Source organism: Littorina saxatilis, linkage group LG15, assembly GCF_037325665.1.
Source record: "Littorina saxatilis isolate snail1 linkage group LG15, US_GU_Lsax_2.0, whole genome shotgun sequence".
Lineage (NCBI taxonomy): Eukaryota > Metazoa > Mollusca > Gastropoda > Littorinimorpha > Littorinidae > Littorina > Littorina saxatilis.
The window spans coordinates 33277479-33304119 of NC_090259.1; the positions used below are offsets into that span (position 1 = coordinate 33277479).

Here is a 26641-nt window from a genome sequence, read left to right on the forward strand (position 1 = left end):
TTATCTTTTGTTTTGTCTAACCACGGGCTACTCCATATATGTGCACCACTTGTATGGTGATCACGGAGTGGCTATTCAATCTCTACTTACGTTGACAGCTCCGGCTAACAACCAGTTCTGTTTGGTCAATAGAATGGGAATTCAGTTCCTGTCAGATTTGAGTGAGGCACTCAACTGATGTCAATCAATCAATCAATATGAGGCTTATATCGCGCGTATTCCGTGGGTACAGTTCTAAGCGCAGGGATTTTTTATTTATTTTAAAAAAAAAATGTATGCAATTTATATCGCGCACATATTCAAGGCGCAGGGATTTATTTATGCCGTGTGAGATGGAATTTTTTTTTTACACAATACATCACGCATTCACATCGGCCAGCAGATCGCAGCCATTTCGGCGCATATCCTACTTTTCACGGCCTATTATTCCAAGTCACACGGGTATTTTGGTGGACATTTTTTATCTATGCCTATACAATTTTGCCAGGAAAGACCCTTTTGTCAATCGTGGGATCTTTAACGTGCACACCCCAATGTAGTGTACACGAAGGGACCTCGGTTTTTCGTCTCATCCGAAAGACTAGCACTTGAACCCACCACCTAGGTTAGGAAAGGGGGGAGAAAATTGCTAACGCCCTGACCCAGGGTCGAACTCGCAACCTCTCGCTTCCGAGCGCAAGTGCGTTACCACTCGGCCACCCAGTCTTCAATGTGATGTGAGATGCATACCAATTGGCTCTTTGTTGTGAAATAAATATTCAAGCTCTGGTTAAAGGTACCGTTCGCCCAGTGTAAGCGATCGCGATGTATATGTGCTACAGTAATAGACACATGGTTGAATCCAGTGGGCTGTGATTGGATCGTCTCATATAGCCCTATTTCAAGACGATCTTTGCAATGTTTTGCACTGAATCAGCAAACTTCCTGTTTCTTACACAACGCCCATTTTATGTAATGTTGACTCGAGACATTAAGTTACTTATTTAAAACATCTATTCGCTGACTCTTTTCTAAAATTATCCTTGCTCTCTCAGTATCTATATACACACACTCCATTGCTATCATGTAAGCTTGCTGAAGCTCGCATTTCTCATGATCCGCTAACTTTGACCAATATTTCAAGTACTTATCCACTTCGACTCGGTACCCAGGCAGCAGAGAAATATGCCTAGCATATGACAAACATATGACATGGCATGTGGAAATCATATAGTAAAGCCATATGTCAGTCATAGATAAATTGCAAATGGTTTTGGAATGGCTACCATATGGTTTTTAGGTGTAAATGACATGTCAAAAACACTAGTTTGCCACATCACAAGTGACATTGTCATATGGAAACCTCATTTATACCACATTACAAGTGACACTGACATATGAAAATCATTTGTTTGCCATATCACAAATGACATTGGCATATGCAAATTACATGGTTGCCATGAAACAAATGATATTGTTTGCTATATGTCATATGTTTACTGTATGAATGACATGTCTTCGTCATATGTTTGACCGATACTTCGAACCTCACAGACACACACTCAATCACATTTTCACAACAAAAGACAAAACAACAGTCTGAAGATCATACTTTATATTCAATATCATAATAATAAGCCAACTTGTATCTTTTCTCCATAAGGAATCAATGAAACAAAGTCACAGCAGGAATAATACTCCCAAGTCAGCCAAACACACACACATTAAGGGAAAAAAAGGCTTTAAAGTATAGTTTAAAAAACTAAAACAAAAAAAGTACCCGCAACTCTCCTCCAAAAAGGCTCTGTAGTGAACCCATGACTATCGCATCACTTCAGGGTTGGACCTTGAGTGTGTGTGGTGAATAACCATCGCAGCACTGGGAATATAATCTCTGCAGTATGATTTAAAGACAAGTTCTGGATTGAGAAGAATTAATCTGCTTTAAATTTTGGTTTCAGGATCATATGTTATCTTAAGATAATCAGTCCTACACTCTGAATGTGGGTCAAGGTTTGTCACTCTTCAGCTTTCTGGATGATGCACAGGGGTGGTGTCTTGGACAGAACTTCTCCCCCATCGCCAGAGTTTAGCACCACCGACTGTGCCGAAACAGATATCCCTGATCACGAAGATGTGTGAGCTTGATCGGCTGACATCTTGCAAGACTTTGTTACATGAGGCATGGTACCTGGAAAAAAAAGAGAAAAAATAGAACCTGATAGAATGAAGTGTAGCCAGAGGAAAATGTTTACCATTTGACAGTGTAAAATTGTATGACTGGAGGACACTACATTCTTTAACAGAGATTTTTCGCAGACTTTTTTTTATCGCCGCTTACTGATTGGTTAGCTATAGCCAAACTAACGCCAAACTGCTCTTATCGCATTACTGATTTGGAGGTAGCTCCGATAGCCCCGATAGCTGCACTGGCCTTCAAGGTCTGACAAGAATCGTCGCTTAAAACAAGTTTGAGCGTTTGCGCTGTTCACAAGGGCAGCAATTTTGATCTGATTTGGCGCCGACTAAAATTGTTTTAAAGTAGGGGGAAAGTTGGTACAAAGTCTGCCATGTGAATTTGAGAGAATTTGACAGTTAAGGTTCATAGAGACTGTTCCATTATGTTTTCTCAAATTACTGGGCATAACTCTCACACACACACACACAAAGAAAAAAAGGTGAAAAGGGTAGGAACGAGCTTACAGCCACTCAAAAACTGCACTGCAAGGAGTTGAAATAAATTGATGAATAATCACACCGACACAAAACTATATCCCTGCCTAGATTTTCAGATCATCTGAAAACATTTAAGTGCTGTTCACATGACAGACGAACAAACAACTTTCCCCCAACTCGAAGTCGTTTGAAAATACCTCCTGGTTTGTCGGCAAAAAGTCAGCCAATTAAGGTAAGACTTAGCAGCGACTCCAAAAACTGCTGGACTTGGCCGTGGAATAACAAAGATATTCCGCAGACTTTTCTTATCGCCGCTTACTGATTGGTTAGCTATATCAAAACTATAGCCAAACTGCTCTTACTGCATTAGGAGGTAGCTCCGATAGCTGCACTGGTATTCAAAGTCGGACAAGAATCGTCGCTTAAAACAAGTTTGAGCGTTTTTGCTGTTCACAAGGGAAGCAATTTTGATTTGATTTGGCGCTGACTAAAATTGTTTCAAAGTAGGGGGAAAGTTGGTACAAAGTCTGCCATGTAAACAAAACTTAAGTCACAACCTGACTCACCAAAGAAAAGAAAAATGAGGTTGGCCGGTGAGAGAGAGAAATGTTGAAGTTGAACAGTTATTGATTTATAAGGCAAAGTGATGAATGGTTACTTACCTCAACTCAAAAAGCAAGGTCTTGTTTGTAGTTCAGAGTATGTTTGACCTGACCGAAGCTGTTCATTAATGCCACTCTGAAAAAATATCACAGAAATAATTAATGCTTGATGAAGACATATATGCAATTGCAAAAAACTCTTACCAAAAAAACCCATTCAGGTTACAGAACTAAAAATAAATCCTCTGAATAATAAAACTGAGAAAATTGAGCCTATTACTATGAGTATGGCTGGGGGACACTACATTCTTTTACATTTGATATTTTTTAAATTAATAAAATCTTCGAGAGAATTTGACAGTTAAGGTTCATAGAGACTGGTCCATTATGTTTTCTCAAATTACGGGGCATAACTCTCACACACACACAAAGAAAAAAGGTGAAAAGGGTAGGAACGAGCTTACAGCCACTCAAAAACTGCACTGAAAGGAGTTGAAATAAATTGATGAATAATCACACCGACACAAAACTATATCCCTGCCTAGATTTTCAGATCATCTGAAAACATTTAAGCGCTGTTCACATGACAGACGAGCAAACAACTTTCCCCCGACTCGAAGTCGTTTGAAAATACCTCCTGGTTTGTCGGCAAAAAGTCAGCCATGGGAACGGCTCCAGCAATTTAGAAAAGGTAAGATTAAGCAGCGACTCCAAAAACTGCTGAACTTGGCTGTGGAATAACAAAGATATTCCGCAGACTTTTCTTATCGCCGCTTACTGATTGGTTAGCTATATCAAAACTATCGCCAAACTGCTCTTACTGCATTAGGAGGTAGCTCCGATAGCTGCACTGGCCTTCAAAGTCGGACAAGAATCGTGGCTTAAAACAAGTTTGAGCGTTTTTGCTGTTCACAAGGGAAGCAATTTTGATTTGATTTGGCGCTGACTAAAATTGTTTCAAAGTAGGGGGAAAGTTGCCATGTGAACAAAACTTAAGTCACAACCTGACTCACCAAAGAGAAAATTAAAAATTGATTGATGCATTTGTTTCCCTAAAACACTACAACATTTTAAAAAAAATCTGCTTTTGTTACTTACAAAAGGTTCTAAAAAAAATAGCCAAATTCACAAAACAAAAAGACCCTGACACTTTGTCACTACCAATAACGCATTTGTTGCTATCTAGCCATACCTGTTAATCTTCATCTGGCTGCAGGAGCGAAACCACAGTCTGCGTTAGCGGCATCTGTGGCGGTGTTGTCTGTTGAGGGCTGAGGTCACTGTCCATCTCAGCTTTCTTCAAACAAGCACTCTCCTCTGTCAATGTCATGGCTTTCTGAAAAATAAATCCTTGAAATTAATTAGGAACACATTGAATCACAAGCCTCACTCACTGTCACAACAAAAACAAAATTGGAACATATATTAGCATAGATCTCGATTTCACTAAATACTTTCTCTCTGATGTATTTCATTGTTTTATGCTTCTCCAAATATTTGAAATTAAATGTTGCCAAAGCACACACTAACACAGCCCGCTCTAGTTTGATGCATGCCTGGGGAACAGACACGGAATATTCCACATTCCAAATAAAATGATTTAAAACAAAAACAGGTATGAAGAGCCCATAAGGGAAATCTAGTAGTAGTAAGACATGTAGTACAACTACAACTTACATACAACCAACCGCAAAATGCACTCTTTTTTGTGAACAATGTGCTGGAAATGCTGAACTTTACAAAAAGAATCATATTCTTTCATAAATACTCATTTGCTGAGGATTCGGTATGATACTTTGACCTGACAAGCTCGCTGTGGCTGTCCTGTTCGACACGCCAGACGATTCATGCTTTTCTTTGTGTTTTTCTAGCCCTTAGACTTTCTCTGTGGAATTGGGATTTTTTTGTGCACACTGTGCTGGAAATGCTCAACTTCCTTTTAAAATCATGTTCTTACACAAATACTAATTCTAAAGATTACAGGGGATGATCAAAAAAGCATTATGTACGTAATTGCACTGGCTGACCGACTATTAGGGTTTGAAGATTTCTCAGACCGGCTGGCCTACATTGGGATAGTAATTGATAATATGCTGAGGATATGGTATGATACTTTGACTTGACAAGCCCGCTGTGGCTATCTTCTTCGACACGCCAGCATTGGGTTTGTCTCCTCAAAGTACTGAGTGGCAATTATGATTGACACAGAGGATGCATCCTTGCGTTCTAGTTTTCCTAGCCCTGAGACTTTCCCTACAAACTTAGGATATTTTTTGTGCACCATGTGCATGAAATACTGAACTTTCTTTTAATACCATATTCTTTCATATATACTGATTCTGAAGATGACAATAGATGATCAAAAAGGCATTCTGAATGTAATTGCACCGACTGACCGCCTAGCAGTTTAACATCCTCTGAGAACTAGAGATCTTTTGTGTGCACAAGTGCGCTGGTTATGCCTAACTCTCTGTTAAAATCATATTTTAATACAAATAGTGATTCTGAAGATTACAGTAGATGAGTAAAGAGGCATTCTGCATGCACCCACACTAACAAATATAGGGATTGCCTGGCTATTGTTTTGTATTTTATGAGTGCGTTTTCACAAAACTGGCTTAAAAAAAAAACTTCTCTTCAGAGACGGATGTCTTACTCTGTAATAGCAACTACTGGTTTGAAATTGGAGGCAAAGTTCTGAATAATTCATAGACAAACTGTATAACAAATTACACTCTAGGCAGCCGTAGCTTACTGCATGTTCCTACAAATGCTCCTGATTAGCGTTCCCTTGAAGACCAGGCAGCTGTGGCATCTGCCTATCCCGTTGCGATGTCAGCCATAAGGCCAGGGCCGCGTCCAGCTCCTGTTCTGTGGCATTGGCGAATGTACGTCTGACTGCAGCTGCAAACAGAAAGATAAAGAAACATAACCAACCAAATCAGAGGAATGAAGCCGGCTGCCCAATTATGGACGATCCACAACATGGGAGGTCCCTAGTTTCTGAAATTTCTGATCACATGCGCATAGGACTGGAGGTTTTCAAAATGTCCCGTCCACAGCCGTCAACTTTCACAAAAAGCTGGATATGCTGTCATCAAAGACAGGTTAGGCCAAACAAAAATATACATTGGTGTAGGGTAATGTGACCAAAAAGGATAAGTGTCGGTAGGTCGGCTTTTTTTTTTTATATAATTTTAAAAAAAAGAATATTTAGTTGAGTTTTAAAAGGAGGCTACTTTCCATAAGTTGGAATCACACGGGCGATTCCATCGTGAGATTTATTCCCCCAATCCGATCGGGGGCCGATCACAGATCAAATCGTAGGCCATTGACCCGTCACACGATGAACGATTGACGAAAGATAACTCAACGCGACCGGGGCAGAAGTGACGTATCACAGTGAATATTGCAAACGCGCTGCACGTGAGCAGACGCTAATGTTCGAACATCGCACTACCTTTCCGAAAAATACCTTTCAGCATTATGCCATTGCGAGAAATTAAGTTCACAGACAGTTGCAAGAGTAAGAAACTGTTCTTCCAAAAAGTTTTGAATTGAAGTGAAAGAAAGGGGAAAAATGAAGATTTTGGGTGTGGTTTTTTTGCCAAATTTTTCTAAGTCCAAAAAAGGTGAGAAATATTCATAACAAATTCAGTTTTGGGTCTTTTTCAAATCTGTTTGATGCATGTTTTCTGTGACCATTGTGGCTATGCACTGACACACAAAAAAGTGGAGAAAGGGGAGAAATGAAGATTTTTTCTTACTACACAAGTCAGGGATTAGGGTTACATGTTTACATGTACATTGTCAAGAGGTCAAAACAAATTTTAAAAGCTGTTGGACACTGCACTAGTGTTGCTCTAATCAAGGCGAGTCTGGAACAATGGGTCCACCCCACCAAAAAGTCAACATGGAATTAGTTATGATTTTTTTAGCCTTCTTGCTTGGGTACGGCCAAGTCAAAAAGGTAAGAGGGGTTACAAATAGTCATAACAAGTTCAGTTTGGGGTCTTTTTCAAATCTGTTTGATGCATCTTGTCTGTGACCATTGTGGCTATGCACACAAAGTCAAAGAAGTGCAGAAAGGTGACAAATGAAGATTTTTCCTTCTTACAAGACAATGTGTGATTTGGCACATTTTGCCTCAGTCTTTATCAAGAGCCTGTCTAACCCACTTTGAAGCTGTTGGAGACTGCAGTAGTGTTTCTTACATCAAGGCGGGTGCACAATGGTGCATTTCTAACCCCCCCCCCCCCCCCTGATGTTCACTTTAATATCAATCAATCAATAGATATTCAGTCACAGTTTAACTAACTCATTCACCCTCATCACTCACTCATCCATCCATCACAACAACTGTTTGATGCACACACTGTCTGCATTCCGCACTGGGAAGCCGCTTCGCTTCGCAACAACAACACTGAAAACTATATAATATAATTTAGAAACAATAAAGGTAAGACTTAGCAGCGACTACAAAAGCTGCTGGACTTGGCCGTGGAATAAAAAAGATATAATTCCGCAGACTTTTCTTATCGCCGCTTACTGATTGGTTAGCTGTAGAGTCAAACTATAGCCAGACTGCTTTTGTCGCATTAGGAGGTAGCTCCAATAGCTGCACTGGCCTACAAAGTCTGACAAGAATCGTTGCTAAAAACAAGTTTGACAGTTTGCGCTGTGTACATCACAAGGGTAGCACTTTTGATTTGATTTGGCGCTGACTAAAATTGATTCAAAGTATGGGGAAAGTTGGTACAAAGTCTGCCATGTCAACAAAAGTCACAACTTGACTCACCAAAGAGAAAATAAAAAATTGAGGTTGGGAGAGAGAAATCTTGAAGTTGAACGGTTACTGATTTATGAGGCAGAGCGATATGAATGATTACTTACCTCGGCTCAATACGCAAGGTCTTGTTTGTAGTTCAGAGTATGTTTGACCTGACTGAAGCTGTTCATTACCGCCACCTTGAAAAAATATCACAGAAATAGTTAACATTTGATGAAGATGCAATTTACATTTGAGGGATGACATTTTTTTTAAATGAAGACAGAAAAAAGTCTTTAAAAAGTCCACACTTGTTCATCGATGAAAAACACACATGCCTGGGTAATTTGAAAATAAAAAAATAAAGCAATCATCAACATACCACCCTGTTTTTCCTCTTTACTGAAAACAATGCATTTGTTTCCCTAAACCAGTAAAAAAAAAATTTTAAAAAAAGTGACACTGACACATCTGCTTTCATTACTTTAAAAAGGTTCTACAAAAGAATAAAAGACAAAATAAGCCAAATTCATAAAACAAAAAGACCCTGACAAATGTGTCGCTGTCAACGATGCATTTGTTGCTATCGAGATATACCTGTACATCTTCACCTGGCCGCAGTAGCGAAACCACAGTCTGCGTTAGCGGCATCTGTGGCGATGTTGTCTGTTGAGGGCTGAGGTCACTGTCCATCTCAGCTTTCTTCAAGTTCAAACACACTGTCATAATCATGGCTTTCTGAAAAATAAAGCCTTGAAATTAATTAGGAACACAATGATTCATCATTTACAAGCCTCAAAGTCACACTAACAACAATAACAAAATTGGAATGTATAATATAATTTAGAAACAATAAAGGTAAGACTTAGCAGCGACTACAAAAGCTGCTGGACTTGGCCGTGGAATAAAAAAGATATAATTCCGCAGACTTTTCTTATCGCCGCTTACTGATTGGTTAGCTATAGAGTCAAACTATAGCCAGACTGCTTTTGTCGCATTAGGAGGTAGCTCCAATAGCTGCACTGGCCTACAAAGTCTGACAAGAATCGTTGCTTAAAACAAGTTTGACAGTTTGCGCTGTTTAGCAGTTTACATCACAAGGGTAGCACTTTTGATTTGATTTGGCGCTGACTAAAATTGTTTCAAAGTAGGGGGAAAGTTGGTACAAAGTCTGCCATGCAAAACAAAAGTCACAACATTGAACATGACTCACCAAAGAGAAAACAAAAAATTGAGGTTGGGAGAGAGAGAAATCTTGAAGTTGAACGGTTATTGATTTATGAGGCAGAGCGATATGAATGGTTACTTACCTCAGCTCAATACGCAAGGTCCTGTTTGTAGTTCAGAGTATGTTTGAACTGACCGAAGCTGTTCAGTACCGCCACCTTGAAAAAATATCACAGAAATAGTTAACACTTGATGAAGATGCAATTTACATTTGATGGATGACATTTTTTTAAATGAAGACAGAAAAAAATCTTTAAAAAGTCCACACTTGTTCATATCATCAATGAAAACAAAATTGGAATGTATATCAGTAGATTAGAAACCAGAAGTTTACCAAGAGACAGGAAGCTGATAAATGTTAAAACAGAATGTAAAAACTACCATGTAATTCGCAGGTTACATACATTTGTTTACTTCAACAAAAAATCGGGTTGATTGAATCTAATTCGCAGGTTACATACATTTGTTTACTTCAACAAAAAATCGGGTTGATTGAATTTTGTCATCGTGTGTAATGTAGATCAGCTCGCGAATAAAATATATTATTCAATCACTATCAATATCATGAATATGAAAAGCAGAGTCTCGTCTACTTGTGAACAATGTTTCAAACTGATTGGATTATATTTGAAGCGAACGGGTAAGACATCAGACATGTGTTGTAATTTAGCAACCTCCCCGATTTTTGTTATGTGACCAGCGAATACCGGACTCGGAGCATTTTCACACTTTTACTGTTTTAGTTTTACAACTTCTATTCTAAAAAACAAACCACAACATCAATCAACATCATGTTTTTGGAAAAGTTAGTTGACTCAAACCTCGTTCAGAAAAAAACAAACTTGGATGAATAGAACAGTGTTCTTCTACGCAAAAAATAAAATAAAATCGAGACTGTGATCGACTGTGAGTCCATCAGTCATCAAATTCGAAATGAAATTGTTCCATCAGTTAATTCACTTAGTACTTCGTGAGACAATCAATCTTTATTTTAGAATGAAAGACAAGGATTACCTTACATCCAATAAGCAACTCAAAATACAAGGCAGGAAGATAAAAGGGTGAAAAACGTCAAAACATGTGGCATAATCTAGCACCAACCGGAAGTCAAGTGAGTTAATTAATTAACAAGGGAAATAACTGAAAGATATTGCTCTTTGCAGTTGTTATTGTCTCCCTTAAAACAAACGGCTCACTGAAATGAGTGTAAATGCTCAATTGACCAAAAAACAAAACTTCAGCAATTTTTTTCTACAAACAATTTTTTTTTTATTTAAGGTTGGCAGTCTTTTTGATTTTGGATTTATTTTATCAAAAACAAAAAAACAAAAAGGCTGAGAACAAATTTTATGATAAAAATTTAATAAAAATCCAATACATAAAATAAAAATATTTGATTAAAAATAAAATGTATTCTTTGAACCCAAACTGTCTGAAAATAACTTTAAAAATAACCGAATAAAGGTTTTAATGCAATTAAAATTCTAAATAAAAAAAATGTCACCAAGAAGAATAACTAATTTTTATGTCAACATGTCAAAATTAAATACAGGTAAAAAAAAGATTAACAAAAGTGTTTTTATAAAGAAGAAACATAAATGCACGGTATTAAATTAGGAAAACAAAGATTGCAATCACCTTTTCAAATAAGCGTGGTGAAATTGTTTCGACTGCGACAATCTGCGTAAAAGTTGACGAAATGTAAGGCGCGAATAGCGAAGGTGTCACGCATTCCAGCATGAAAAAAAAACACCAAAAAACGCATGCAGGATCATGGTGGCTGGGGACGCTTGCCTTATAAAATATAGTCAAACTCAGACAGCAAACTTCGGCTGGTTGCAAAAAGTATCACATAGATTTTTTTTGCAAAATAACAAATGACACAAACAAATTGCAACCAAAAAAAAAACAAAAAAAAATTTTTTTTTTTTTACACACACTCAAAACCTTATTTGGAGGGTTTAGACGCACTCAACAACAAAAATGGCATACAATACTTTGTCTTTAATTCAGATTTTTCAATTGTCATTTTTGTAATTAATATATAATAATTCGCAAAATAAATACCATAATTTTTATTGTTCACAAACAAAAGCTTTAAAATGATTCAGCTTGAAAAAGTAGAGTAGCTGACCGCGCCAGCAAGAATCCAGCTGGCTATGATATGCCGCTGGTCATGGTCAGATCATGTGAGAAATGACAAATTGTAACCATGTGGTATCCATACGATTTCTGACATATGTACAATATGTGGCAACTGGCATCTGTCCCGCAGATGATTTCCAGATCTTTTGCTACCTGGGTATAAGTACGAACAGGCTCGGCATGTAACCTCTATACATATACACCATCTCAGATCTACCAGGAATTGCCTTGGGATAAGAGCATCATGACGCATGCCCCAAAATAAACAGCCTGAGTGGGAATGTTTTACAAAACTAATTTGGCAGATAAGCATAGGTGTCCCCAAGGAAATCAATTCAGAGAAGAAGAAACAAGTCGCGTAAGGTGAAATTACTACATTTAGTCAAGCTGTGGAACTCACAGAATGAAATTGAGCGTAGTCCGCCGCTAGTGCAAAAGGCAGTGAAAGTGACGAGCCTGTTTGGCGCGGTAGCGGTTGCGCTGTGCTTCATAGCACGCTTTGCTGTACCTCTCTTCGTTTTAACTTTCTGAGCGTGTTTTTAATCCAAAAATATCATATCTATATGTTTTTGGAATCAGGAACCGACAAGGAATAAGATGAAAGTGTTTTTAAATTGATTTCAAAAATTTAATTTTGATCATAATTTTTATATATTTAATTTTCAGAGCTTGTTTTTAATCCAAATATAACATATTTATATGTTTTTGGAATCAGCAAATGATGAAGAATAAGATGAACGTAAATTTGGATCGTTTTATAAAAAAAAGAGTTTTTTTTTACAATTTTCAGATTTTTAATGACCAAAGTCATTAATTAATTTGTAAGCCACCAAGCTGAAATGCAATACCGAAGCCCGGACTTCGTCGAACATTACTTGACCAAAATTTCAACCAATTTGGTTGAAAAATGAGGGCGTGACAGTGCCGCCTCAACTTTCACGAAAAGCCGGATATCAAAAAAATGAAAAAAACGTCTGGGGATATCATACCCAGGAACTCTCATGTCAAATTTCATAAAGATCGGTCCAGTAGTTTAGTCTGAATCGCTCTACACACACACACAGACACACACACACAGACACACGCACGCACATACACCACGACCCTCGTCTCGATTCCCCCCTCTACGTTAAAACATTTAGTCAAAACTTGTGTAAATGTAAAAAGCCACTCTGCACAGGAAGCACTTATTATGTTGAATGTTGGTATGCGTCTTAGTGGAACGATGTTATCACTATACGTAAAAGCCTAGACATAATAATTTGGTGGTGGTGAACATAATCCTTTACACGAGGAGCAGGGCTAGGGCCGGACCTGGGCCGGGGAGGGGGTGGGGGGGTTGCCTGGGTTCCGGACCAGCCCCCCCCCCCCCCCCCCCCCATCCACCCACCCACCGCCAAATGTACCTCGTTGGAGACAATTTGGTTTCCAGACACGCGGATCGACCCAAATATTATCATTAAAATGTAAAATTTTCTCACCGTCAGGGGGGCTGACCCCCTCACAAGGCTTCGCCCCTGTACCCCACAATTTGTAAGGGGCTTGAGCGGCTCCCGGACCCCTGCCTAATTTTCAATCAATCAATATGAGGCTTATATCGCGCGTATTCCGTGGGTACAGTTCTAAGCGCAGGGATTTTTTATTTTTTTAAATATTTTTTTATGCAATTTATATCGCGCACATATTCAAGGCGCAGGGATTTATTTATGCCGTGTGAGATGGAATTTTTTACACAATACATCACGCATTCATATCGGCCAGCAGATCGCAGCCATTTCGGCGCATATCCTACTTTTCACGGCCTATTATTCCAAGTCACACGGGTATTTTGGTGGACATTTTTATCTATGCCTATACAATTTTGCCAGGAAAGACCCCTTTGTCAATCGTGGGATCTTAAACGTGCACCCCCAATGTAGTGTACACGAAGGGACCTCGGTTTTTGGTCTCATCCGAAAGACTAGCACTTGAACCCACCACCTAGGTTAGGAAAGGGGGGAGAAAATAGCGGCCTGACCCGGGGTCGAACACGCAACCTCTCGATTCCGAGCGCAAGTGCGTTACCACTCGGCCACCCAGTCCCAATTTTTGGACCTGCCTCCTCCCCCCCTCCCCCACCCCCCCCCCCCCACCTCTATTATACTTGATCCAGCCCTTAGGAGGAGGATACCTTTAAAGTTTCTGTCCTTCACGGACAGAGCTTGGAAAAAGGAGCGTCACACTCACAGGAGTAAAATTCGGCGTCCGCAACTGCTGTGGATACAGAGGACTCGTCTATCATGTACAGGGGTAGCACTGCGCAGCCTTCCTCATCTAAATGTTGTTAGGGGAACGGCGCCTGATGTGGACCTGTTCCCAACATGGACTACCTCCTGTTCTGACAAACTAATGGTGCTAGAGCGCTCAAGACAATTTCATTCACCACATTCACCCGCTCTAATAACAGTTGCGGACGCACAAACCTCAATATCGTTTGGCATTTTCTCTTATTTTGTCCCTTTCTTTTTTACATTTAGTCAAGTTTTGACTAAATCTTTTAACATAGACGGGAATCGAGACGAGGGTTGTGGTGGTTGTGGTGTGTGTATGTGTGTGTGTGTGTGTGTGTGTGTGTGTGTGTGTGTGTGTGTGCGTGTGTGTGTGTGTGTGTGTGTGTGTGTGTGTGTGTGTGTGTGTGTGTGTGCGCGCGCGTGTAGAACGACTCCAAGACAACTACTGGACCGATCTTAATAATTCTTCACATGAGAGTTCCTGGGTATGATACACCCAGATCATTTTTTCTTTCTTTTGATAAAATTAATATCATTGATGACGTCATATCCGGCTTTTCGTGAAAGTCGAGGCGGCACTGTGACGCCCTTATTTTTTCATCAAATTGATTGACACTTTTAGTCAACTAATCTTCGACTCAGTCCGGACTGTGGGATTGCGTTTCAGCTGTAAAACTTAACAATTAATGAATGAGTTTGGTCATTAAAAATCTCAAAATTGTAATTAAAATTAATATTTTAGTAATCGATTCAAAAATGATTTCATCTTAGTCTTTATTATCTTCTGAATCCAAAAATATGTAGATATGCTATGTTTACTCTGAAATTGTACCTACAAATAATGAAAATATGTTAATTAGGCAAAATTATGATTACTATTAAAATTTGATTAATCGATCCAAAAATAATTTCATCTTAATCTGTATCATTTCTTGAATCCAAAAATGTCTATGTTTGCCATGTTTACTCTACAAATGTGCTCACGATTACTGAAAGAAATAGGTATAGACTACGTTAGCATTGCTTCGCGGAGCCGAGCTTGACCCGTCTCGGTCTTCTGCTAGCCAATGTTTACTACATTTAGTCTCGGTGATGGCTGGGTTTTAATGTTGATCTATTATTTTCAACCTGACATATTGAAGAAATGTTTTTATATCGTTTCACGCGACTTTTTTTAACACTTAATTGTGGCAGCATTCACTGTAACTTTGACGCTTAAAACTGACGTGCTAGTTTCTGTCCACAGACACAGAAAATAACATACTCAATTTACTGTAAAAGTCAGCTAAGACTGTAACTGTTACATTTTAGCAGTGTACGTTGGTCCCGTCTTTCTAGCACACACCTGGCAAAAAATAAAAGTATATTTCAAAGTAGTTGTGTCCCCCCTAATATGGACCACCTTCAACGAAAAGAAAACAAGGAAAGATTAAGACTTATTTCAATCATGCATGAAGCTTTCTGAAAATAACTTATAATAGCCCTCAAGCTTTCAAAATATATACCAATCAGTCTTCTTTACGTGCAAGTCGATAATTTTGATTAGTTTCCTTAGTTTCTTATTGTGCTTCCACTATAGTATTCACATCGAAATCACTGAAACAAATAAATGTCATGCATAGTTCAATTAGTCTAACTCGCAAACTGAGTTGTATCATGTTATTTTGAAGTATAGTGGCCTTTTAGTGTATTTTTCTGTATTTGATTTGTTTTAAATGTCTATCAAAATTAATTCGGTCTCACTATGCCCAACGATAAGATAAGATAAGATATATATTTTGTATATCGTCCTGTGAGGTTACCCTCATGGAAATTCGGGCTGCTCAGTTTCTCACTAACGGATATATACCTGAAGAGAGAACAACTACCAACCACAAAATGAAACTTCTTCGAGAAAAAACAAGCGGATTATCAGCATGAAACACAAAAGTGGTCCATATTCGGATCCCTTCCCCTATAATGCACTGTTACTGTTAGGCATTGAATCGTCTCGCTCGCGCAGTGTGGAGCCGATGGTGCTTCACACTCTGCAGTCGTCCGTTTTGCTGCCAGCAGTCTTTTTCAGGGGTGTCAGATAAAACGCTGTTGAAGGCTTAATCGTCGAAGTTTTGTGTACTGTGTATATTTTCTTTCTCTCTGAAATGTCTTAATGTTTTGAGTAGACATTGTTCCCTGCAAGATTAACATCAGTTTTACCTCGGCGTTAACAAAGGTAGAAGCTTTCAGCATTCGCTGGACAAAAATCGGGTAATTACCCGAAGAAACGTCCAAAGAATGTCTTCACAATGTGCATTATATTTCACCGTGTGTGTGCCTTTGTTTGTTTCTCTGTTTGCTTGGCCGATTGTTTGGTAGTTTGCTTGGTTGTTTTGTCCTTTGCTTGGTTGTTTGTTTTTAAGTAAGTAATTAGGTTGTTTGTTTGTTTCTTTGTTCACAGAGAATTCCCTTTTTAAGCCCAAGGTGCTGAAGAACGTAAAACAAAATGCATCAGCGACACAAACTTGTATCTGCCATGTTATGGATAACGGTTGGACTTGCCAGTGGGAGACTATTCGCATCTGCTGAAACGAAAGAAGAGCAGTACACGATTTGCCCGGAACGTTTGGTTGCCAACGATAAGTTGCGCACCCTGTTTGGCCGTTCGCCGTTGGACTGCATTCAGATGTGCACCTTGGCAGAGCATTGTTCTGGTGTGAGCATCTGTCACAGTGGACATGACGAACAAGTGACGTGTAGCCTGTCTGAGGATGTTCAGACTGCAGGGTGCGATGACCTCAATTCCGTACCATCTCCATCCTGCCATTTTGTGAAAAAAGTAAGTTGGCTAAGTACTGAAGTTGTTTTTGTCTTTCGAGCATAACGGTCACTAGCAGGAACATTGACGGAATAGGAAGGAGATAGCATTGTATATCAGTATAAGGGAGGTATATAAGGAAGATTGGAAATATGGCTTCATGGTTGTCATTTGTACAAAGCCGAAACAACCAGAAAATAGGATGATTATGATTTTGAGGCCCTTGCTGTACTTCTTGGTGTGTGTATGCGTACGGGTTGTCCCTGCCTTCAATGTATTTTCCAAATCTAATTAACTAAATGCCTCCGTGTTTTTATTTATCTAAGATGAGTTCAGACTTGTATCAGCATTCCTAAGCAAAACCATCTAACACTTTGATTGCATCAGTTTCCGGTTTTGATAGGCAAGTGTCCTAAGGTTTTTCCAACAGATTCATTCAATATTCAGAGCGGCGAGTAGACTTATTTGCCTCCGTATTTTTCTGTCGGTAAAAATCAATGTAATTCAAGTAGCAAATAGCAAACAAATGTAGCATTTTTCAGGACAGCAGGCTCGCAGAAGTGATGACAGAGGCTGAGGAGACAACTCTGGCCACACAGGAAGCGACCACAACCGAAATTGCATGTCAAAATGGCGGAACACCGAATGGAGAAAAGTGTGACTGTCCTGTGCACTATGGAGGGAGGACTTGTAATCGCCTTATAAGAGGTACTTGCCAGCAAATAAGTCACACACAAAATAGTTAGACAGACAGACAGCAAGTCGCGTAAAGCGATATTAAAACATTTGATCAATATGTCGGCCTAAACATCAAATCTGAGTTAAAAAGTCTTCACCGAGACTGAGTCCTGGGAAACCGAAACTCGTCGACCGAGACAGCGCAGCCTTGGTGTCACGTACACCGGGGACTTACATAAAACAGATTTTTGTTGTTTTTGAGCTTAAATATAAATTTAAGCAGAACATATCAAACTATTTTTGGAATCAGAAATAATTGAAGCATCAAAGGAAACTAATTTTTGCGTGTGTTATTGCAATTTTGATTTAAAGCGAAGTTTTGATTAGCAATTTAATTGACTAGTTTTTAAGCTTTCAAGCTATAATGCAATCTCAAAGTTCGGAACGGGTCAAAGAATGTTTGACTAAATTTCAATCAATTTGAGAATTTACATGTAAAGTGTTATAAAAATGTGTGCTATAGTTTTCTAGGAATTGTTCACACACACACACACACACACCATCACCCTCATCTCGATTCCTATTTAACCGAAAAGATCATGGCTCGATCCGCATGACATACCACTACGAGAATGCTGCATCTCTTCTCTGTCAAACAATCTTGTACGCTAGCTAGGTTTACTTGTCGGTTAATCCCCATTTAACTCACTTAGGCCTGTCCTTAACTGGACGAAGTCGACAACGCGAAGTAATACTTCGCGAAGCTGGCCGCACGAAGCTTTAGCACTGAGATTTTGGTAAAAACACGTCGCCTTTTCACTATTCTTTCTTTCTTATTACAATTTTCAATATTTATTTGGGTGGTTTTTTTACCATCTGCCTGCATTCACATTTTGTTTCTATCTTTGTCAAATGTATACAACACCGCGTGTTTTCCAGTGAGTCTGCGCGTTGGTTCAGCTGCTGCTGGTTGTTGTTGTTGTTGTTGTTGTTGTTTTTGTTGTTGTTGTTGTTGTTGTTGTTGTTGTGGCTGCTGCTGCTGCTGCTGCTGTTTTCGTTTCCAACTGGCTCGTGAAATATGAAGAAAGTCGATAGTAGTTTTCACTTTTTTTTTATGGTCAAAGATAACATTTTCAGTGTCTAGAATTGATTCCTAAGGTGCTTCATTCATTGGTTGATTGATTCATTGATTGTTTCTTTCGTTCGTTCATTAATTCATTCATTCATTCATTGACATACCAACCAACAAAACGATCGATCGACTGAATCACTTATTGGTCGTCAACATGCGAATAAACTAATTTGGGTTTCTCTCCTGCAACGTGCAGATTGCTCAGAGCCATTTCAGAATGGACACACGAACAGTGACTACGACGGTATATACGCCATCCAGCCAGCCACAGCACCGAGTCCAATTGAGGTAACTTACACAGCATCCTCCGCAAATCAATGTGATTGTTGTTCTAACACAGATAAATACAAATATATAGCTATTCTGATGGACACGTGGGGGAATTCGGGGGCTGTGATTGGATGGTCTCTTCCGATCAGTCAAAGCATAATGCTACGGAAGTCGGCCAGTTTTGCCAATATCCAAAAGCATATTGGCAATATAATAGCAAAGACGCATGGTTCCGGTTTACCCATCTGTACCACACGATGTTTTAATCGACAACAGCATACACTGACAACTTGAAATTCTTCTCGGGAATGTTTTTCAGCTTTACAAATGTCGATAGCATACCCCTTTCTGCTAACTTCCCGATGAAACAGGACTAAATCAATTATTTTCTGTCCCTAAACACCACAAAATGCCCAAAGTCGAAAGATGTAGTACAAACAGGGGAGTAAAACGGAACAGACGTTTTTGTGTGCCTGTGTCAGTTGCCGACTGACACAAACTTTCGCATTCGGCTTTTCTTATCTCGTAACTCCACACTAAATACCCCACTTCCCCTCTGAAGTATTGATGTACAACCCATGTCACTAACATTCATGTAGTCGTTTATAACTGAGGTTGAAAAATTCGCTTCATGACGAGACAAGTATAAATGCCATTCACCCAAACTGAAAACTTCGCTGCCGTCTGCTCGCGATTAGCTATTCTCTTCTCCTCCCCTTGTTGCATCCTAGTTCTTCAGTTGTTTCTAGTTTTCCGTTTATGTTGTGTTTTGGTCTTCTTCATAAATAGTCTTGTTCAAAATTAAAAAAACTCAAACTTCTTTTTGTTGTATTCGAATGAACTAATAAAAAGCTGTTTAACAGCTGTGTTGTCAAATCGAGTTTTTTTTCCAAAGTCAGTGTGGCGCCTGCGCAAAACAAATGCGCATAAGAAACGGCGTCTGCTATCAAAACCTGAGATCAACGCATCGACGCAAAAACTGTCATTTTGTAAGTTTGGAACAACAAATCAAGGTCAGAACAGCTATATAATCGCTATTGTGTTTTCAGCGTAGCAATAGGGTCCGATATTTAGACTCGAACAAGTATAATGCGACTCGTCTTCGACTCGTCAGCATTATACTTGTCTCGTCTAAATATCGGACCCTATTGCTACGCTGAAAACACAATAGCTGTTAATGATGATGTGATGTAGCCTATGACTGTACGTTATTGTCCTGAACTATTTAAAACGGTCAAATGTTGTCATGCCTGAAGATGCCCAAAACATTCTGATCTACGGTTTTTGCATGTTAGTTTTTTTCAACCTTTTGTCACGTAGGGGATGAGCCCCTTATATGGATGGACCACTTTTTGTCTCATGCTGATAACTAGTATGTTTTCTCGCGAAGAAGTTTCATATTGTGTCTGGTAGTTTTTATCTCTTTAGCTAACCGTTAGGCCTAATTAGAGCGAAGGAGCTTTGATAGAAGACATTCAGCAAAATTTAAATACAGGAACATTCACAGCTGGTCCATATTAGGAGCCTGAGCGCATAATTTGAACCAGTGAAGAGGCCTTCACGAATCACTGTTAAAAGCTCCGTATACTTCAATATAACACGATACAACTGTGTGTGAAAGTAAGACTAATTCAAATATGCTGTTTCGGTTCGATGAGAACATTATTTGAAGCACAACAGGAGACTAAAGAAATTTATTAAAAACAGAGAGAAAATAAATAAAATTAATGATCAACTTTCATGAAAAATGACAATTTGGTATATTTTTTGCAAGGTTGAGGGCTAGTTATATGTTAGTTTCAGCCAGCTTCGTAATACATGACAGAAACCAGTCTTTATCTTTTATTTTCTTCTATTAATTTGTTGAAGGTGGTCCATATTAGGGGACAAACACATACTTTGAGATTTTGCTATTACCGTTAGCTACCTTCTAAGCGCCCAGTATCGAGCAAACTCCCACTTCTACTTTGGGTCAAAAACTGTGTATATGGTCTTGCACCTTGTAAACGTCCCCCCCCCACACACACACACACACCCACACACACACACACACATACACACATTTGTTCTAATGGCGTAAAAAAAATCCAATTGATAAATAAACCTCTTCACAAAATACAGATATCATTCGAGGATGCTGCAATGAAGTCATACCGTTAAGTTCATACCTTTGCCATCACAGACTCTGGATAGCCATACCAAAAGTGGAAGAAGGTGATTAGAGACTCATCTAAGGTTTAAGACGTCGACCTTGGGGGATTTAAAGATATCGATCAAGTGAACGGACTGTTTTTCAAATACGCTGTGTTTAAGACGTATCTTACACACCACCCTCCAACCCCCCCCCCCCCCCATCACCCCCAACCCCAACCTACCCCCACCGAATTTGCTAGATGACTTTGATCAGGACAAATGCCTTGGCTCTAATTATGATAATTATTTCAGTGTGTGCAAGTTTATGATTCTTGCGCTGCTGCTCGTAACGCTGGGTATACGAAGCAGATCTTGAGTCATTATTTTCATTTGCGATTTGAGCTTTTTTTCTAAACCTATGACACAAATGGATTGTTGTGGTTATTTTCCATGTTCCATTCTTGCGAGGTACTTTGCACACACACAAAAGCGTCTGTGTCACAGAGAAAGAGAGGGTATAGACATTTTAGCACAGAAACAAATCCTACTATCATTCATACAAGTCATCAAATACCGCTCATTTTCATGAGGAACAGATTCTGCACTGGGTAAAGTACCTAGTAAACGCCCATCCCCTACTTTTGAGCGAAATTGGTGCATAAGGGGGTGGGCGCTTACAGGGTTGTTTACGGGTATTTTTATATTTAGTCAAGTTTTGACTAAATATTTTAACATCGAGGGGGAATCGAAACGAGGGTCGTGGTGTATGTGCGTGCGTGTGTGTGTGTGTGTGTGTGTGTGTGTGTGTGTGTGTGTGTGTGTGTGTGTGTGTGTGTGTAGAGCGATTCAGACTAAACTACTGGACCGATCTTTATGAAATTTGACATGAGAGTTCCTGGGTATGAAATCCCCGAACGTTTTTTTCATTTTTTTGATAAATGTCTTTGATGACGTCATATCCGGCTTTTCGTGAAAGTTGAGGCGGCACTGTCACGCCCTCATTTTTCAACCAAATTGGTTGAAATTTTGGTCAAGTACTCTTCAACAAAGCCCGGGGTTCGGTATTGCATTTCAGCTTGGTGGCTTAAAAATTAATTAATGACTTTGGTCATTAAAAATCTGAAAATTGTAAAAACAAAAAAAAAATTTATAAAACGATCCAAATTTACGTTTATCTTATTCTCCATCATTTGCTGATTCCAAAAACATATAAATATGTTATATTCGGATTAAAAACAAGCTCTGAAAATTAAATATATAAAAACTATTATAAAAAAAAAATTTCGAAATCAATTTAAAAAACACTTTCATCTTATTCCTTGTCGGTTCCTGATTCCAAAAATATATAGATATGATATGTTTGGATTAAAAACACGCTCAGAAAGGTAAAACGAAGAGAGGTACAGAAAAGCGTGCTATCCTTCTCAGCGCAACGAATACCCCGCTCTTCTTGTCAATTCCACGTGCACTGCCTTTGCCACGGGCGGTGGAGTGACGATGCTACGAGTATACGGTCTTGCTGCGTTGCGTTGCGTTCAGTTTCATTCTGTGAGTTCGACAGCTACTTGACTAAATATTGTATTTTCGCCTTACGCGACTTGTTATGTTTGCGCTAGAAACTCGGGGCCAACACTGCCAAAATGTAACAAATACGTACAGTCTTAGCTGTCATAGATAGCTATTTTTAAGTGATAACAGGTTTGTCTCTGGACAGAAACTTGTCCGTTTTATAAAGCGGCAAGTTTAGAGTGAATGCTGCCAAAAGTCTTTATTAAAAAAAACACTAAAAAAACCACAGTTTTGTAGTTTGTGTGTCTCCAACTGTTTTGACATGTGCCCGTTATTCAGAGAGGGTAAATGCAGCGACTGAAATTGTTTTTAGCACTCTAGCACCGTAAGTTTGTTTGCACATATTAGGAGCCAGTCCATATTAGGGGCACTTCCCCTCAACTCCTAGCTGTTATTCTTATACATGCAGGTCAAGTGCCAGTTTCGAGCCGGAGGCGAGACATGGCCACTTAGAAGACGTGGATCCACAAACTTCTGTCAGGACTGGGCCACTTGCAAGGCGCCCTACAATATGCAGGATCTCCCCAGTCCTGATCCTAAATATTTCATTGGCCTTGAAAACCTGCACCATCTCTTGAGTCAGGCGGAGTACAAACTGCGCGTCTACATGCTGATGATGAACGGTACTCGTTATGTTTCCAAAACGATGCACTACACCAACTTTTCTGTGGATGCGGAATCCTCATCATTCGCCGTGACCCACGATGGCTTCGACTGTACAAATTGCGACGCCGATGATGCGTTTTCAGGTTCCCTTCCGGTAGTGTTTGTTTCCGGCGGACATGACGTCAACGGATGTTCTGCCCAACGTGGTGATAAAAGCGGTTGGTTCGGAAGCAATTGTAAAGGTTCAGATCTCTTTTCCAACGGCTTGTTTTACTGGCCGGTTAACGGCACGGACACTGACGTTCGTCTGATCGAATTTGCTGTTACTCGGGTGTCAACGTCATTTTACGACGATTAGACAAAAATATGGAGTAGGGTCCGCAGCGAAGTCGGTAGCGCGCTGGCTTTCAAGTGTAACCAGTCGGGGGAGGGGGGGGGGGTGATTGCTTGGTATTTTTTTGCTTCCAGTATGACCCGCTGAACTCTGACATGGATTACAGGATCTTTTCCGTGCGCACTTGGTCTTGTGCTTGCATGTACGCACGAAGGGGAATAAGGCACAAGCAGGTCTGCACATAAGTTGACCTGGGAGATCGAAAAAATCGCCACTCTTAACCCACCAGGCGCGACCAGGAGTGGAATGGAATGCTCAACCTTCTGCAAAGGGGTACGGCGTTTTATCCACTGGGTCATTGTGTCCGTCCATCAATGCATACAAATTCATACACAAAGACCACCGTTAGCGTTTAAAGACATCGAGTTTCAAGCGAAAACCTTTGGACCTGGCACGCACACCATCAAGGACGGTTTCAACCACCTCATAGGGGAGACAAAAACACTGGTGTGGCACGCAAAACTCTCACAATAAAAATCCTAGCAACGCAGAAGAAGGGGGAATGGACTTCAGTAATAAGATCAAAAGTGCGAGAAGGTTTGAAGTTGTTGTCTTTCACGATAATCGTTTCTCTTAGAAGAGAAGACGACCGCTGTGAGCGTGAATTGGCTGATAGCCGTGCGATTTAATTTTATGTTTCTGTGTTTTTATTTCTGCATTGAAGACATTCAAAAGAGGACGATTGTTTTGCTCCTGTCTTTGTCTTCTTTTCTCTTTTTTGTTGTTGTTGCTTTTTTTGTGTTTTTGGTGCTGCTACCAACACCATTATAATTATGATCACAGAAGACCATGAATTATAGGGCTGAATCTAGGAGGAGGAGGGATCCTGGGTTCCGGACGCCTCTCCCTTTCATATTGTACAGTACACATGGTTTAAAAAGTTGTTTGATTGTTATGTCAGTTTTCTTTTAGTTGTCACTTTTTGTTTTTAATGTTGGTGAGGTTTTGTTGAGGCACGTACATCACTGTGCTTTTTTCTGCTTTCAAGCTAATAAGCGAAATTTCCCAAGGTTTACACTTTGCTGGTTTTCACTTGACCAATTCTACAAATAAAGGAGGATTTGCGGTGTATGGATGTGTGTGTGTGTGTGTGTGTTTGTGTGTGTGTGTGTGTTTATCTGTCTGTCTGTCTGTGTGTCTGTGTGTGTGTTTGTGTGCCTGTGTGTGTGTCTATGTGTGTGTGTGTGTGTGTGTGTGTGTTTATCTGTCTGTGTGTCTGTCTGTCTGTCTGTCTGGCCGTCTGTTTCGTCAAAACAAAAGTTTTTCAAGTCAGAAAAGACAGGTTCATTGATCTCGCATTACATATGGGTTTTCTTTTCTTTCTTTTTTTAAAATTTTATCAAATATATAATCTACAGTATATGTGAAATTGCGTGCTTCATCACTGCAATCTTGAAGCATTATTATTGCAGCCAATCTAGGTAATTGTCCGATTCGATCAACATTATCTCTGGCATATGAAATGGCCATTGTAAACTTGAAAGTAAGCTCACAAAGCTTCACTGAAGTCGAACCATCTTCTCCGGTAACCTGGATTGTTCAACCCATGCAATCAGTCAGTCGGACTCTTAGGCAAAAAAAAAATCTGATTCCCCAACCGAACCTATTTTTTCCTCCCGACTCTAGAACTCGATTTTGGAGACTTTAAAATGAAAGTTACTCTTCTCGGACATCCAGGGCTCGCACTATTTCTGACATCCAGGGGGCACAGCTCGCACTATTTCTGACATCCAGGGGGCACAGATGGCACTATTTCTGACATCCAGGGGGCACAGCTCGCACTATTTCTGACATCTAGGGGGCACAGCTCGCACTATTTCTGACATCCAGGGGGCACAGCTCGCACTATTTCTGACATCCAGGGGGCACAGCTCGCACTATTTCTGACATCCAGAGGGCACAGCTCGCACTATTTCTGGCCTATAAGAAAACACATGCGCCTGTCAATTATTTGTTTTTTTAAACTCCATTCCAACAAAAAGTAACCGATTTTTTGTTGTTGTCATTATTGTATTTGTTGGGCCTTTTCATCGGAAACAAACATTTGGCCTTATCGAATGCGAATAGACGATGTTCGGATATAACTGTCTGGTTTGTATGGGTTTGGTAAAGAGTTAATACCCTTGCTTTTTCGGGTGGAAATAAATCCACAGGTGCTCCTTGTCCACGTGTTTCCGACACACCCTTCGCTAGTGATTGGCCCGTGCAATGTTTGTCCCCCTAAAACCAAGGGTATTCACTCTTTCCCCACCCCATACAAAGCCGACAGAGTTATTTCCGAAAATCGTCTATTAATGCCCGGACAGATCTTTTGTTGTGTGTCAAAGATCCCCGGGAAGCACAGTACAGTACCTTTAAGGGTCTAAAGTGAACGTGACATAGTTTTCCCAAGGGTTCAGCAGCGCTTATTGATCAGAAAATCATTTTTTTTTATTTTTTTTTATTTTTTTATCTATCATTATCTTAGTGATATGACCATACAAGAATGAAACAATGGGTCAACCATATCTATTTTGGCTTTAGAGCTTGGTTCAATTAACATTATCAGACATGCGAACACACAGACACACCCACCCACACACACACACACACACAAACGCACGCACGCACACACACATACACACACACACACAAACGCACGCACGCACACACACACACATACACACACAAACGCACACACACACACACACAAACACACACACACACGCACACACACATAAACATAACTGAAAAGCTAATAAAATAAAGCCTAAGTGACTAATTGAATCTCTGAATAGACAAACCAACAAAATATGAATAACTAGCTAACTGTCCGATATCAGAGGCAATTATTTGCCTCACTGTTTCGAAGAGACACAACTCTTCCGGACCCAATAACAATCTTCCGAACATCGTCTGTTTCCAGGCCGTTATTGTTGCGAATGTATGTACATCCAAAGGTATAATTTAGCCTACTTCTGTGCCAAGTACAAACATTTGACCGTTAGAAGCTAACCCCGTGGTGCACGTGTGTGACCCAGGTGACAGTGGGCAGCTTGCTGGACGGAGATAACGTGCAGAACCGCTTCTCCCCAAGCACAGCATGGGTCAAGGTCATCAAGACAACCACCGGCACTGAAGTTCTGGACGGGACGCACCGCCGCCAAACTCCTGGAGAATGTGAGTATGCCAAACCTGTTTACCCACAAAACTTGGTTTAACAATTTTAATCAGATAATTGCAATTATCAATGCCGAATACAATCAATGAAATAAATGGAGCACAACAAGCTGAGCTTCTAAGCGTACTCATACAAGCAATATAACATCTGTTTTGGCGGACATAATTATAGAACGTATATCGAAAGGGTAATAGGATTTGTTAAAGGGGAAAAGTAGGAAGAAATAATATCAACCGAC

The 26641-nt window shown here is 39.8% G+C and overlaps 2 protein-coding genes across 6 annotated transcripts; one reads left to right on the forward strand and one right to left on the reverse strand.

Moving 5' to 3' along the window:
- Nucleotides 1-1579: 1579 nt before the first annotated feature.
- Nucleotides 1580-10971, reverse strand: LOC138949109 (uncharacterized). 5 transcript variants are annotated; one of them, XR_011450165.1, is made up of 8 exons: nt 10267-10374; nt 9336-9410; nt 8623-8763; nt 8151-8225; nt 6013-6161; nt 4450-4593; nt 3318-3393; nt 1580-2170 (listed from the first exon to the last, which is right to left on the reverse strand). XR_011450165.1 is itself a non-coding variant. In XM_070320859.1 (8 exons), the coding sequence occupies exons 3-5, from the start codon at nt 8755-8757 to the stop codon at nt 6022-6024; spliced, it is 336 nt and encodes a 111-aa protein (XP_070176960.1). In that variant the 5' UTR covers nt 8758-8763; nt 9336-9410; nt 10891-10971; the 3' UTR covers nt 1580-2170; nt 3318-3393; nt 4450-4593; nt 6013-6021. The 5 variants fall into 5 exon arrangements, 4 of the variants coding, with proteins under 4 accessions (XP_070176960.1, XP_070176958.1, XP_070176962.1 ...); XM_070320859.1 differs by lacking the exon at nt 10267-10374 and adding an exon at nt 10891-10971 and having other exon boundaries at nt 8637-8763; XM_070320857.1 differs by having other exon boundaries at nt 8637-8763.
- A 5119-nt stretch (nt 10972-16090) lies between these two features.
- Nucleotides 16091-24304, forward strand: LOC138948103 (microfibril-associated glycoprotein 4-like). Its single transcript, XM_070319626.1, has 4 exons — nt 16091-16482; nt 17004-17169; nt 18468-18559; nt 22653-24304. Exons 1-4 carry the CDS (start codon nt 16150-16152, stop codon nt 23205-23207), a joined length of 1146 nt encoding a protein of 381 aa, XP_070175727.1. The 5' UTR covers nt 16091-16149; the 3' UTR covers nt 23208-24304.
- The last annotated feature ends 2337 nt before the right edge of the window (nt 24305-26641 follow it).